Source organism: Pseudomassariella vexata, assembly GCF_002105095.1.
Source record: "Pseudomassariella vexata strain CBS 129021 chromosome Unknown BCR38scaffold_11, whole genome shotgun sequence".
NCBI lineage: Eukaryota > Fungi > Ascomycota > Sordariomycetes > Amphisphaeriales > Pseudomassariaceae > Pseudomassariella > Pseudomassariella vexata.
The window spans coordinates 445,321-459,213 of record NW_024467966.1 but is presented as its reverse complement, the minus strand read 5'-3'; the positions used below and the strand labels follow the sequence as shown (position 1 = coordinate 459,213).

Sequence of the window (13,893 nt, the reverse complement as noted above, 5' to 3'; positions counted from 1 at the left end):
TCCAAACAGCCCCTAATTTAACTGAACGAAGCCGTCTTCCTCCCAACCAGGACAGAACAAACACCAAGAAGCCCAACCCAACCCAACCCAGCCCAACTGTCAGGCTGCTCGCTCACCGTCATCAGCTGTGCGGTTGCCCAATGATAGTATGCCAGCGTGGCCAAAAACCCAAGTTGACGAGTTCTAGCAAGGACAAAGCTGGAGATGCAGGGGGCGGGCCGCGGAACTCAGTTTGAAGCAACCCCAGTCCACCAATCAGAAGCCCTCTTACTCCAACTTCGAACGCCCTTGATGCCACCTTTTCACTCTTTCCGCTTCCAAGCCGATCTCCTTTGTTCCTGGTGGCTTCTGTCCTGTCAACTTGCAGTTGCCAGGCCTCCCAACCGGATGAGCTGGCATGCTGTACATGTGAGCATTTCCCTTTCTGTCAACCACAGTCGCATCTCAGCCCTCCATTTTGATGCGGTGTGGTTGCCGGCTATGCCGAAGCTGGACTAGAACGTCAATCAGGGTCTTCAGTGAGCTTATCTCGACATCCCCCACCATGGGGCATTTTCCCTCCCGAACTCTGTGGTGTTTCTCCAATTCTCAAGCAACACAAATCCGTAGACGTTCGTTTGCTAGGACAGGCAGGACACATGCAATTCAAGATGCATTTTAGATTCTCTTCACAACCACAGTGGAGCGGTTGCCCAATCTCACTAGCTAAGCACAGGTAACAATATCCGCATACCAGGAATAGCTTAGTTCTTCCACCTGGGTGCTTGGTTTGTTCTGTCCTCCGTGTGAACGGCTTGAGGCCTAGCCAGATTTACAGGGGTTTCCGATTGCGATGTGATTTGGGGTCTTTATCCTGCTCATCGGAGAGCCACAGTAGAATCTCCGTTGCAGTCCATTCACGCCTTCCAAGGCAAAACTTGACATCCAGAGGGCATGCGCTTCGAGTCACATGGCCCCATTTTTCATCCTTTTTTTCACCTTTTTGTTTCTATCTTTCGCTCCATTCTCATCCGAAGCGCTGAAAAGATGTATGGGCGTCTAGGGCTGATGGTTCTAGCTGTTGGATGGATAAACCCTGAATCGGCGCGAGTTCCTCGTCTAAATCTTTTTGCGAAGACTTCATAAATCATTCCGAAACCAACGGGTCGCCATCTCTGGGCTTCGCTTCTCACCTTTACGGACGGGACTATCGGTGCTACCTCGCTCACTTACAACCTGAATGGTCTCTGCTCTTGCATCTAGGCCCGGCTGACCCGCATTTGGCCGCTACAATGCCGAGTCGCACACCGAAGTCGAGCGACGGCGAAACCTCGTCGTCTGTTAAGGACAACTGCCCGGCGTGGACTGTGGAGGAACACCAAATGGGAATCTCCACTACGTGCCACATGGCGGTGCAGACGATGCATCCAGAGCGGTCAGCGACGACACGTCGAGATCAAAGACCCTGGAATGCTCCAGCGCGTTCCTCAACTAAGAGTGTGAGGTGTATCACTTTGCCGCCTCAGCCAGCGAAGCAACGTGCAAAGGCCCGTCTCTTCGTGACTCTTCATTGCCATTTTCCTGGCTGGAAAGTGGAGTCCACTTCAACTGCATAGAGTGGGGAAAACAGTTTCCCGCCATCGAGGCTTTGACGCATCATGAAATTCCCAGGTGTGTGCTCTCACCGCTTTCGTTAGTCGTCATTAGATGGGAAGACTATCGGCGGCAAAGCTCCGCAGACGTCAATTTTTCAAAGTCTTACCGGGAGACTGCCGAAAGATGGCAGCGGTTAGGCCTCGTTTTCCTGTTGCTGTAGGGGGGCTGGTAATGGACGGACGGACTATTATGAATGAGCAGTCATCGATCTACGGAGTCACCCGTTCACTTGCAATATCCCCACATGGATGCCATTCCAACTCACATCGCGAGTTTGGGTTTTGCGAAGCCGAAGCAACCTTGGCTCTACACAATGTGTCTGCGAAGTATCCAAGTCTGATAAGCCTGCCCTTCAACGTTCCAGGGATGCCGGATTGCTTCTGAGATCCCAGCCCAACATATCCGTTGTGCTCATCGCAAGACTGAATAATGTATCTGGCCATCAGGCCTCAATGCTTGGCAATTCCGTCGGAGCGGCAGGCGAGACAATCGGGCAAAAATAGCAGTATTGTAAACTGCCGCATCCGTTACATGATAGGTAACTGGTAATTTCGCCGACTTGACTGCCTGCCACCTCCCGTAGTAAGGCCAACTCGCTGACATAATGCGGGACCTTGTGCGAAGAACCTGGTCGCGTATTGGTTGGAGGCATGTCAGGCATTGTCAGCTGGTAGGAGTCTAGAGTTCAACATCCATATATGCATTGCGGCATGTGTTGCGGAATATGGAGAAGACAAGATCTCTCTCGAGGCACCAAGAAGACACTCTGACTGGGCTGGACTGGTTACTGGATTGACAACCAAGCCGGTTTTGGGCATACCTTGGCATGATGATTTACAATCTTCATGTTTTTTTGGCTCTGGGTACGGCAGTATGCCTTCTCTGTTGCCGCTATAGTTTGTACGGAAATCGTTGGAGATTTGTTCATCCAGCGTCAAATATCAGCTATCTCGACTCGCCGTGACAGTATCACATCATGCAACATCGTAGTTCCATAAGCTGGGTGGTCAATCTCTGCAATAAGAAATTGCTTTCGCTGCATCGCTTCTCAGGTAGATGATGTATCAAAGCTACTGTCAGTGGTTATGAAGCAGTAGTCTAGTCGCTTGGTGCGTGGACTACGGGGAGAACCTGCTGAGTAGTAGTATGGCTAAGATGGATATCAATTGTCTGAATATTAGGCGAAGCATGCGCAGCGATCAATGGGTACTTCTCATTATAAAGGCTGATCCACAAGCTACTCAAACTGAAGTTTATAATACAGTTATCCTCAAAGCGAACCCTAGCGTGGTAGGGCTGCACCGGTTGTGTAGTACTTGAGCTTTGTAGCCCTTTGTCTTCAACCAAAGACTTTGCCTGTTACTATAATACAACATGATCGCAGTTTCTTTCACAGTAATCAAGTCCTGCTCATATTCTCAGAATGATGTCTTCGCCGTGGGTCAATCTCCCATGCTGCAGTAGACCTTTGATATCATAACTAGTCACTTAACGTTTTTATACTGAGTATGGACTGTTTGTAGCCACTTTCTTTCTGTGTTAAGTTGCTTGAAACAGTTTCAAATTCCACTTGTTATTGTGGTCGTCCCTTACATAATTGTGGAATATAGAAAGTATAGGGAGGGACTGATGTCTTCACGTGGTTGGGGAAACTGCGTCGGACGTCTCAGGCGACGAAGAAGATCATCAGGGAGTTTGAAGTAAATAGATTTCTTGAGAGCCTAGGAAGGTGCAACGCAGCGACTGGCCAGAACCTCGCTCATATTCTTCCCAGATGAGAGACAGACAAGTAATGGAAGGCCGATATGTGTCGCGTTTGTCACTTTCTTTCAGTCTTATATCGCCACAAAGGACTTGCTACATAAAGGCTCTATCTTTGAGACCAGCTCGGTATTATCATAGCAAGGGCTTAGCTCTAGGTATGAACTGTCGTACATATTAAAAGTTTGTGAAAGAAACAAGTGAATCCAACTCATATGTTCATCATAACACTGTAGGTCTTAACTAACTTTCGTTAATTGAGCAGAGTCAGGCAACAACTATATTAGATGATACTGAGAAAGGAGGATGCTTAAACAAGGTTGTTAAATACTAGAACAATATTTCCAATCAAGAAAGTCTCCCAAGAAACTAGTATTCTATCAGGTCGATCATATAGGCGCTCTGCTAAAGATTCTCGATGTTAGCATAGTCAGGAAATAAAGAATTTTCGACAGGAACCTAACGACTAGTACGCAAAGAAGCAATTTTATTATAGGCTGTCGGCTGGTGTAGTTGGTCACTTCGCTGGTAGATAAGTCCCGATTTGAGCCCCACCCACTTGGGTACGAGTCGCGGGTTCGAATCCCGCAGCTGACACACAAGGGGGTTTAGTCAACCCTTACGGCGCGCTGCCCACCTTGTTGACTTCGCCTACCTAGCGATAATAGGGAGATTGGTGCAGTTTAGGATTACGAGCATCCTAGCCAGTCGACCGTCAAGCACTACGTCGGCGGAATATAACTCGACAGCCGGTCCAGAATTCGAATCGTTAATCCGACCCCTTATCGGACCCCTCTCGCCGCGATTCTTGCGAGCGTCTAGACCACGTTACGGTCTATCCACTTGAGCGTATGGTTGAGATGTATACGCTCGACGAGAACCCCAATTAGCAGATACTACGACTTGCCGCGACAAAAAATAGTCGAGCATCTTCTGCACATCAGCAGCATCCCACCCCTGAGGACGAATTTAAGTGCCACATTACCACACTTATCGGTAGTTCAGGCAGGGGTTGTAGCACAGACTTAGGGAGGGACAGGAGGTTTAGTAGTCGTTTGGCTACAAGTTTACCTGTATAACCGCCCGACGCGGCTTAAGGGCCCGCTATATCATCTATAGCCCCTTAAGGGAGTACTTGTAGAGGTACCGAGGGTTAACACCTACGGCGTATTTAATATTATATTTATTATAGGCTATTACTCGAGTGTCAAATACCCAGTTGCTCAAACTCGCCCCGAGCAATGATTATCTGCAAACATTCACCCAAGTGCAGATATTGTGGCTTCACAAAATGAAAGGAGGGCGTAGCTGAGGTCCTGGAGGAAATGGAGATTAGGGGCTTCTCTATTATCTGAAAGAGCAAGTAGAGTAGGATGCCTTGGGACACCTCAGTAGGCAGGCTGTGAGGCAGAGCTTTCTGACATGATGTCACTCTTTGCAGACACGGCTGATCAGGGATTGGCAATGCCCCTGGCCTGCGCTCACCTCAGAACTATATGGATTCAAGGCAATGAAGAACAAATACTCGTAGTCTTGACTCCGAGGATATCTGCATAGATGTGACAGCAACAAGTCTCCGTCCCCCGAGTGATACCCGACGTTTCATTTTGGTCATAAACCATGCAAACATTGCCAAAGCTACCGACAGATTCTGAGTGAATACTAACGAACGGATACTCCCAAAGCGACGACACTGAAGTAAACTAACACCAGATACTGGTGCGAACGAATCCAAAAGATTGCTGTACCCCTTGAAGCTCATCTCTGACAGATCAATAGATATGACATGATCCTCGTCAGCTTGCAGAACCGTCGAAAATATGGCAAGAGAATAAACCAGTAAACCTGAGCGGCTAGCGAGCGCAGTTCACAAAACCCATCAAGGTCATGTTACCCGAGTGCCTCTACCCTATGTATGTGCCCCTTGATTCCCTTCTCGGAAAACTAGCCACCCTATGATCAGACTGCAGCAACTCACATTCAAGATCAAACATTTGTAATCGAGACGATCCAACGTAGCAAGCAGGATCAACAGTAAGTCACCAGTACACATTTTTGCCGATCAAAGGAGAAGTTGATAGACATGGCTCAAACCGCAGCCACAATGGAGTATTACTCAAATCGCCAGAGCACGTTACATCAACGCCCAAAAAGATGCTGCCTTGTGCGTGCTTGGCAGTGAGTGTCTGAGTTACAGAACCACGGCAGTTGCCAGAATAAACTCGCAGTAGACAAGACAAACTTGATACGTGGCCCCAATCAATCATGATGAGGGCCATGGCAGTGAAATTGTGCGTCCATTGGGCAAATTGAAGGGTAGGAAGACATGGAGACATTTGCCTCCTCAACATCCTACCTACGTCGCCAAGATGTTGCTCCTAATATATGTCTTTGATCTCAAGAATGCCAAGTGCCATTGGACCAACAGCACCCTGAGGTTAAAGACGTGCAGGTGCGTCAGTATATCACCACGAATGATCTACAAGTACCCGATATATTTGGGATGGCACACATCGCATCTTTCCCGCCTGATGCTCAACGGCTCTCCCAACCCCCCCTCGGAATGCTCCTGCAAAAAGCCATCGATGGCATCAGTAAATCGGTAGATGACGGGGGAAGTCCAGCATTCTTTCCCCAGGCCTCGAAGCTTGAAGTGTAGTAGCGCTAGGGATGAATGGGTGCTTGACGCTCTGGGGTTTCTTGAGTATTGACTTCATTATAATGGGTAATAAGTCTGATTGCTATGGGGAGGTCGGTTGCTACATGAAGAAAGATAGACACTTTGACACTGATGAGCAATAGTTGGTGCGTAACTGAATAGGGGTATCAAACGGGGTAAAGATGCACGAGACAACAGAGACGGTGAGAGGTGGGTCGTCAGCAGCAGCATGGGGAAAACCTGGAGAAGCGAGTGCATTGGCCAAGTTTGTGAACTGCGGCCGCCCGACGAAGGGGACATGCAGCGATTCTGCAGTACCGATGGGAAAAATTATTCACGTCAAATATCTCATCTTGCTGCTTGCTGCTTGCTGCTCGCCGCTGTTATGCCACAGTCGTCCCATTCCTGTTGGCCTATTCACCGCCACTCGTCCTCATTGCCTGAGGTTCCTTGATCCTGGGGTAGTGGGTTAATGGCACCACAATTATAGCATACTACAGGTTCTCAACAGAGACAACGGCCCGCTATGTAACAGACCTGGCCTCGGTTCGGGCGTGTGGACAACTTGTTTCATTTCTGGAAGCGCGATTTTGCCATTGGCCGTGGGTTGCAATAAAATGTGGCAGGGTATATATAGTCCACCTCATTCAAGTACTCCAGTACCTGTCGTATGGGGTGAGCGGGATAAATCCCTCGTCCATCGTGGCGCCTTTGGACGTTGAGCGCAACTTGGAATGAAGCCAATTGAGAATGATCGCCAGCCACAGGAGAATGGTTGCCGATACCCCTGTGCTCAGCCAAGAGCCTCAAAAGGCTGACTGCTTCGCCAAGATGTTACTGCTGCCCTAAATTGCTGTGCTCTTTTTTGTGCCATCTGTTTTGATTATCCTTTCTGACTGAAAGCAGCTTGTCTCATGGAAGCCAAGACGGGCGGGCTGGCTGGGCGAAATTACTTGATGCAGAGAAGTTTCTGACAACAATTAATGCAGGTCACGAGAGACAGGTTGCTGCGTGATTTGCTGCACTCGAGGTGCAGGTGGCCACTCGCAGGCCTCTTGATGCTTTGGGACAGCTGCAGCAATTTGTGGGAAGGCGAGCCAGTCTCGGTGCTGCAAAGGGCAAGCGTGGATGGCTGTCATGGTCATGGTGGGCATGTGTAACCCCAGCTGGACAATGACAGGACAATTCCATTTAGACATTGCGATGCTAACGTACGGGTTACCTTTTCTGACATACCCGAGCTGGTGGTTCAGGGCACGTAGTAATGTTCTCGTATAGTCGTATTTCAAAGACGAGGCGTCCGCATGGTTAACGTCTCCCCGCTTCACCGACCAGCTTGAAACAGCCTATAACGAAAGTGACTGAAGAGGGCCCAAGATACTGCACAACACCAAGGCGGGCAAGTCGTCATGAGTTGCGCACGCAAGGCACACAATGGCGGCAGTGTATATGGCAGTGTTGTTCAGCCAAGAAATGCAGTCGAACGGACAGTCCGGCCATCCGTATTTGACTCTCTGGCCTTGGCTGAGTGAGCTCCCTTGGCAACAGTCAGCGAACGTGCTCTTGAAAAAACCTAAAAATCGTGGAAAACGAGGTTTCTGACATAAAGCATTGAAAGCATTTCGAGCTTGTGAAAAAACTTTCGGCGGTTTGTCCCTCCATTGAAGGAAACATTCCAAAGCCAAGCATTGATCAACCGAAACCGAAGAAATATAGATTATAGCGACTTATCGGATTAGAAGTTGCCAATGAGAAGGTGCGATCCCGTATCCTTGCATCAGAAAATGTTTTTCAGGCCAAGAGCATAAGTCTCTGGAAGCCACAACTGTCAGTCTGTCGCCAAGGACCACAAATACGCAATACGCAACCAACATCGACGGACGCACTGTCCTCGAGCGACCAACGTGTTTGACGACAACAGAGAAGTGTCATATTGACGTGCTCAGGCTTCAAGGCGTGGACTGAATGATAGGCTGTCATTTCCAGATGTAATCTCCATTTTGACATTTGTCACGCGAGCGCTACGTGCATATCAGTGGATATGGCCAAAGTGTATCTCGAGCTACTTTATCCAACTCCATTGCTCAGGCATCAGCAAACAGGACAGTACTGGCGAGGAATTCGGCCCTCGGGGAAATCTCTGAATGACGGCTATTGTTTATTCTTAGAAGTCAAGGCGAGTCAAGGCAAGTCAAGAAAACCAGTCATGGAAGTTGTCTTGAAAACAGAAATCCGCCAAGATGAATAGCATTAATGATGCAATATCCTCGAAATAGAGCTGTTCCTTAGCTTGTCCGCGGTGGCCGGCCTTGATTACTCTAACCTTAGGTGGAGATTTAAGTGCTACCGATCACTTACAGGCAACCTAGTCGTATGAGCACATGAAAGATTCGGCATGATGTTTCGCACAAGTATCATAAGACGGACGTCCAAACATAACATCTCAAGTAAGAAGTTCGTGAAGACATCAGATGATGGCCTACATGCATGACCCCAAATGACGCGGTGGCACTAGACCCAGGTTGCCCCTGATTGGCAACCAGCCAAGGCGGGCCATAGAACCAAAGCTCCAAATCGTAGAGGAAGTCGATCTTCAATGCTCTTATTCGCGAGCCGGCAGATGGACCTGGAGGATGGCCCACCCATGGCCGCTGCAGGCGCCTCGAGGAAGCTGATACTTTTGTTGTGAGATGAAACCCCAAGGTCGGTCTCATAGCACACAGCAGACACATGACATTCGTTCTTGAGCCGGCCGATCCCGTGTTTGTTTTATTGACCGGCACGTACATAGTGGTGTGAATCACCAAACCTGCCAAGCGCAACAACACAGAGTAATGCAGAGGTTAAACGTTGGATATTGTACATTCCGAGACGCGGCAACGCCAAGGCAAAGCGCTTGGCAAGCGCTCGTCTGATTCTTGGTATTGCCACTGTTTTATCCACGGCGGTTCGACTGGCGATTGTAATATGAGCGCTTGAAATTACTAGATGAAACCAGAACGGCGATTCAGCAACGACGATTGTCGTGATGATCTCTCAGCTGGCATGCTTTTTTTTTTAGGAATACCATCAATCAACCATTGGCCAAGACGGGCCCAATTAGTCCATTCCTGGTTGTTCTAGTCAACTTTGGGTCCTCACGATGTACTGGGAACTTTAGACTTGGATGTTCACGCCAGCGATACCTCATTAACCGCTAATACTTCTAGAACGAAGTGAATTATGCAGAAAGACTTGGCCTTGATTTCCAAATCGTGACAGCCCCCTTGACGTACTGCCTCGTTCTTGATCGGTGCACGGGATTGGGTATTGTTATCATGATGTTTGGTTGAGAGAGGCCGAGAGTCAAAGAAAGAGGGGCACTGCAATTACAACTTGCACAAGACGAACCCCACACACCACCCGGGACTTTTGCGATCCATCAATGCAATGTAAGAGATTTCTTCGTGCTTGTCCGGTTGCCCTGCAGCTGAGAGCGGAAGTTGCAGTAAAATCCCTCACCAGAATCAGAGGTCGATAGATAGACATCTGCGGTCAAGCACCAAGCCAACGGCCAAACAATAGATTCTTTTAGATTAAATAGTGCAGAGCGGCGGGTTGGTAGCTCTCACGGTCACTCCTGAAGTAATACCTAGGTATTGTACATACTTCACCTTTTCTGATAAATGAGCACCTTGACTTGCAGTTCCTATTGTGTCAAAGCTTCAACATTTGTTCATTGGGAAAGTTACGCAATGGGGATTAAGAAGCTTATTCAAGACAAGAGAAAAAAGTGTCCACCCTTCCAAGAAGATTTGTTGAATCAGTGGCAGTTCTGGGCATACTGACTGAATTTGGTGCAGAAATGCTTGTCTCGCGGCCTCTCGGCTTTCCGACTAACACAACCTGGGCCGTCATGATCTAAGTTCCAAATAGTTTAGTCGATCGATACATATTGAGCATCTCTATCTGCTATGGCCGTCCACTGCGGTCAAACTTACAATTGTACCAAGTATTCACCAACTCGGCGTCCCTAAATGGTTGCATGGTAATTCGTTACACAATTCCATGAATACACATGGCGCCTTTGTGAAATGGTCTAGTCAAAGTACACAATACAAGAGGGTGTACCTTCAACTTTCTGGAGAACCAAACGATCATTATGGAAGACGACCACCGCCCACCATCAACCGTAATTCGTCTCCCTCCATATCCATTTACCCCCTAGTATTCTTTCCCGAAATCTCCATCTTCTCCACGTTGTCATGAATCTCAGCAGTTCGATCCATAGGATTCGTTGATTCCTCTCCGCACTCGCAGTCGAGTGACGACAACTGTACAGTGATAAACCCACCTGATAAACCCACCCGTCCACTTCGACTCTACTACACCTGGACTTACATGGTTCCCTCGATCTAGGGTCGATCCCCAAACAGCCATCCCTTACTACATACATAATAGTATATGCACCTCTATCCTGCACTACATTACGACGGCCGACCAAGATCAACATCCCCCAAATTAGACAAGCTACTGCTGCAAGCACCATGCCGGGTACTCTCTCGACCTTATAACCGCGTCTCCCCCCCCAAGATGTCGGCCTTAGTTCTCGTTTTCTCCTGTTGCCTTGGCACGTCGATCTGGAGGCTGTAAGCAGGGCTACACAACATCAAAAACGCAACCATCCTTCGAGCTCGCTGCACCGAACATTCGAAGAAGGGGCCAAGAAGTGGGTTGCTGTCAGCATCGCCATTGTGGTTGGGTCCTCCTTTCTCCCTGACTCTGCCTCTTATAATAAGCAACCGCGCCCAGCTTGCCCAGGCAGTCTCATCCGGGAATAATCACAAAACGTTGTGTTACCTGCTCTCTAAAGGAGGGGTGGATAACAACCTCTGGAAAGAACTGATTGCTATTTCCGTCAGGATTGGTGCATCGCCCTTCGCTCTTTTGAGTCGGCCGCCGGAAACACCGACTTGCATGAAATCCTGATTTTTTTCAAGCGCTCTGCCACTGTCGCCGCTCCAACCTCCAGGCTGGGTTGGCCTAGCTAGCTAGAACTAGCGACTGGGACAAGGGCCAGGCAGGTACTTTACATTACGGCGCTACTACGACTCGCACCGCCTCAGCACGCAAGACCGGCACGAATTTCCCACCCCTCCAACCAGGATGGTGTCCGCCGCAGCTGCTCCATCGGCTGCTGCCCCAGCATTGTCATCTCACTGCGCAAGTGATGCTCACCAATCCACCTCGCTCTTAAGCACAGCTGCCGCAACCCCTCGTACCACTAACACGTCCAAATCGTCATCCTCGGCTGAGCAAGCAGGTATTTTGGGTCTTCTTCAACGTCCTCTCCCTCTTGATTTCGCAATAAATCTAATAATTCGACCGACAGACGACACTTTGCTCTCGCAGACACCACCACCTTCTCCATTAAACTCGACGCCTCAATCACAGTTGCAGTCGCAGTCGCAACTACCCTACACTCATAGTCCCGCTCCCGCTCCTATCTCCATCCCCAACCCCAATTTGCAGCAACAACAACGAAGAGCCTCATCCCAAAGTTCCCTTTCGTCTTCGCCCCGTCGCTACCCTACAGAGTTGCAAGACTCAATTCCTGAAGAATGCGACGAGACGGAAAGCGACACACCAAATGAGCCGACCACACCAGTAAGTGGGCGACAGTCGCGGGATTTCCATGCTATTGATCACCACGACACGGCCAATAATTCTCAACTCATTGCTTTCTCTGAGATCCCCGGGCACCCTGATATTTCCATTACGCCGATTAGTAAAACCGAGTCGAGGCCACCGCTGCTAGTCCATACAGCAGCCACTCCTCCTACGCCCGGAACGCCCCAGGAACCATTAACTAAGTCCTTCACAACCCACACTGAGTCGTCACGTCAACTGGATATAACAGACACCTCATTTCCTCTCGAGCGACGTAAATCGTCCGCCTTGAGTATACGGGGAAAGATGACGTCCCTTTTCAAGCGCACCAGCTCGAACGTCACCGAGAACTCGACCCTGGAGTTTAGACAGCCCAACTACAACGGCGGCTTCGATAGTAACGAAACCACATCTATCAAGGTGACCCCCAACAGCAGTCGGCACTTCTCCTTCCACAGATCTTCGGTTACGACACGGTCCAACACCCCACCTTCGCCAGGATCGTCGCTCGAGATGGCGCGCATTTCCAAAGAAACCACGACGCGTCCGACGATACCTGCACCTGGCGATTTCTTCGACAGGCAGAAGAATCGAGCGTCGACTGGTTTTTCGTTACATTTGCGAGGCAGAAGCAAAGTCAATTTTGCCAATTCAGCCAAAAAGGTCCGTACGCGGAGCTTGGAACGTGGACGCCGCGCCAACGCCGAGGAGAAGAAGTCGGGTAACCCTTTGACGGAGAACTTGACGAAGCATCCCTTGATATTCACCCCGGATGCAGGTACTGGCATGAAAGCGCGGCGACTCAGTTTGAGTCTGCCAGATGACTTCACGGTTGATATCGCTGAGCTCACGAAAGAGTTTGAGTATCAAAGCAAACTGCTGGGTCGCCACAAGCATTTCGGCAAGGGTGCTACTTCCAATGTCGCCTTGATGCACCGCAAAGGCATACCAACCGAGTTGTACGCCGTAAAGACGTTCCGCAGCAAAGGCAGCTCAGAGACCACGGCAGAATACGAAAAGAAGATCAAGTCGGAGTACAGCATCGCCAAGAGTTTGCACCACCCCAACATTGTTGAGACATTTCGATTAGCTACCGAGAAAGGTCGCTGGAATCATGTGATGGAATTCTGTTCCGAGGGTGACTTGTACAGCCTCGTGTCCAAGAAGTACCTCCAAGACGAGTCGCGCCAGCTCGACCGGTGCTGCCTGTTCAAGCAACTGGTTCAAGGTGTAAACTACTTGCATTCGAACGGCATTGCACATCGCGATATCAAGTTGGAAAACCTTCTCATCACGAAGGACAGCAAACTCAAGATCACTGACTTCGGCGTCTCGGAAGTCTTCTCCGGCATTCACCCAGGCCTGCGGGAAGCCGGTGGCCAATGTGGTCAGGGGATGAGTGACGAGATCCGACTCTGCAAGCCTGGCATTTGCGGGAGTATGCCGTACATTGCACCAGAGGTCATCAGCAAGCACGGCGAGTACGACCCTCGGCCTTTGGATGTGTGGAGCTGTGCCATTGTCATGATTTATCTCACGTTCGGTGCGAATCTCTGGGACAAGGCGGAAGTGACCACCAAAGGCCCAGAGACCTACAATAAGCTGGTACGAGGGTGGCAGAAGGTCAACGAATTAAGGGTACAGGACCCAGAGACTTACAAGGATGGATATCCCAATATCGACGCCTTCAACTTCTTCGTCAACCCGGTCCCGCTGCGCCGCCTTTTGTTGAACATGCTGAACCCGGACCCTGCAAAGCGAGTTACCATCAAGGACGTGGTCAACAACCGGTGGATGAAGAATGTCGAGTGTTGTCAACTGGAAAGTTACGACGACCCGGTCAAATTCATCGACGTGTCGAAAAAGAACTGCCTCAAGTCCACTGCTGGCAAGATTTACTGCCATAATCATCTACCGCTTCAGAGCAGTGGTCACGGGCTACCGCCAATGCCTGGCAAGCATGGCTACTGAAGCGCTTCGGATATCAGAGGACTTGCAATTAAGTCAGCATCGGCACCCGCCTATGTTTCGTTTATAATATTTTGGCGGACTGTTCATACATCGGCGTTCAGGACGGGATGCACAGCATGGATAAACGTGGCCACGGGGCGAACGGCGAGCGAGCATTATGAATTGTTTCCTTGCACTCCCCACCCCCTAAACTAACCCTACCGTGAGGAAGCCGGTTG

The 13,893-nt window shown here is 49.6% G+C and overlaps 1 protein-coding gene and 1 non-coding gene across 2 annotated transcripts; both read left to right on the top strand.

The window, feature by feature from the left end:
• Window positions 1-3,895: 3,895 nt before the first annotated feature.
• BCR38DRAFT_t272 lies at window positions 3,896-3,993 on the top strand. Its single transcript has one exon. It is a non-coding gene; the product is annotated as a tRNA-Thr (tRNA).
• Window positions 3,994-11,200: 7,207 nt separating this feature from the next.
• On the top strand, window positions 11,201-13,675 carry BCR38DRAFT_487679 (kinase-like domain-containing protein; the record flags this gene model as incomplete). The annotated part of the gene is made up of 2 exons (XM_040864182.1): window positions 11,201-11,357; window positions 11,427-13,675. The coding sequence occupies 2 exons, from the start codon at window positions 11,201-11,203 to the stop codon at window positions 13,673-13,675; spliced, it is 2,406 nt and encodes an 801-aa protein (XP_040712851.1).
• Window positions 13,676-13,893: the final 218 nt, after the last annotated feature.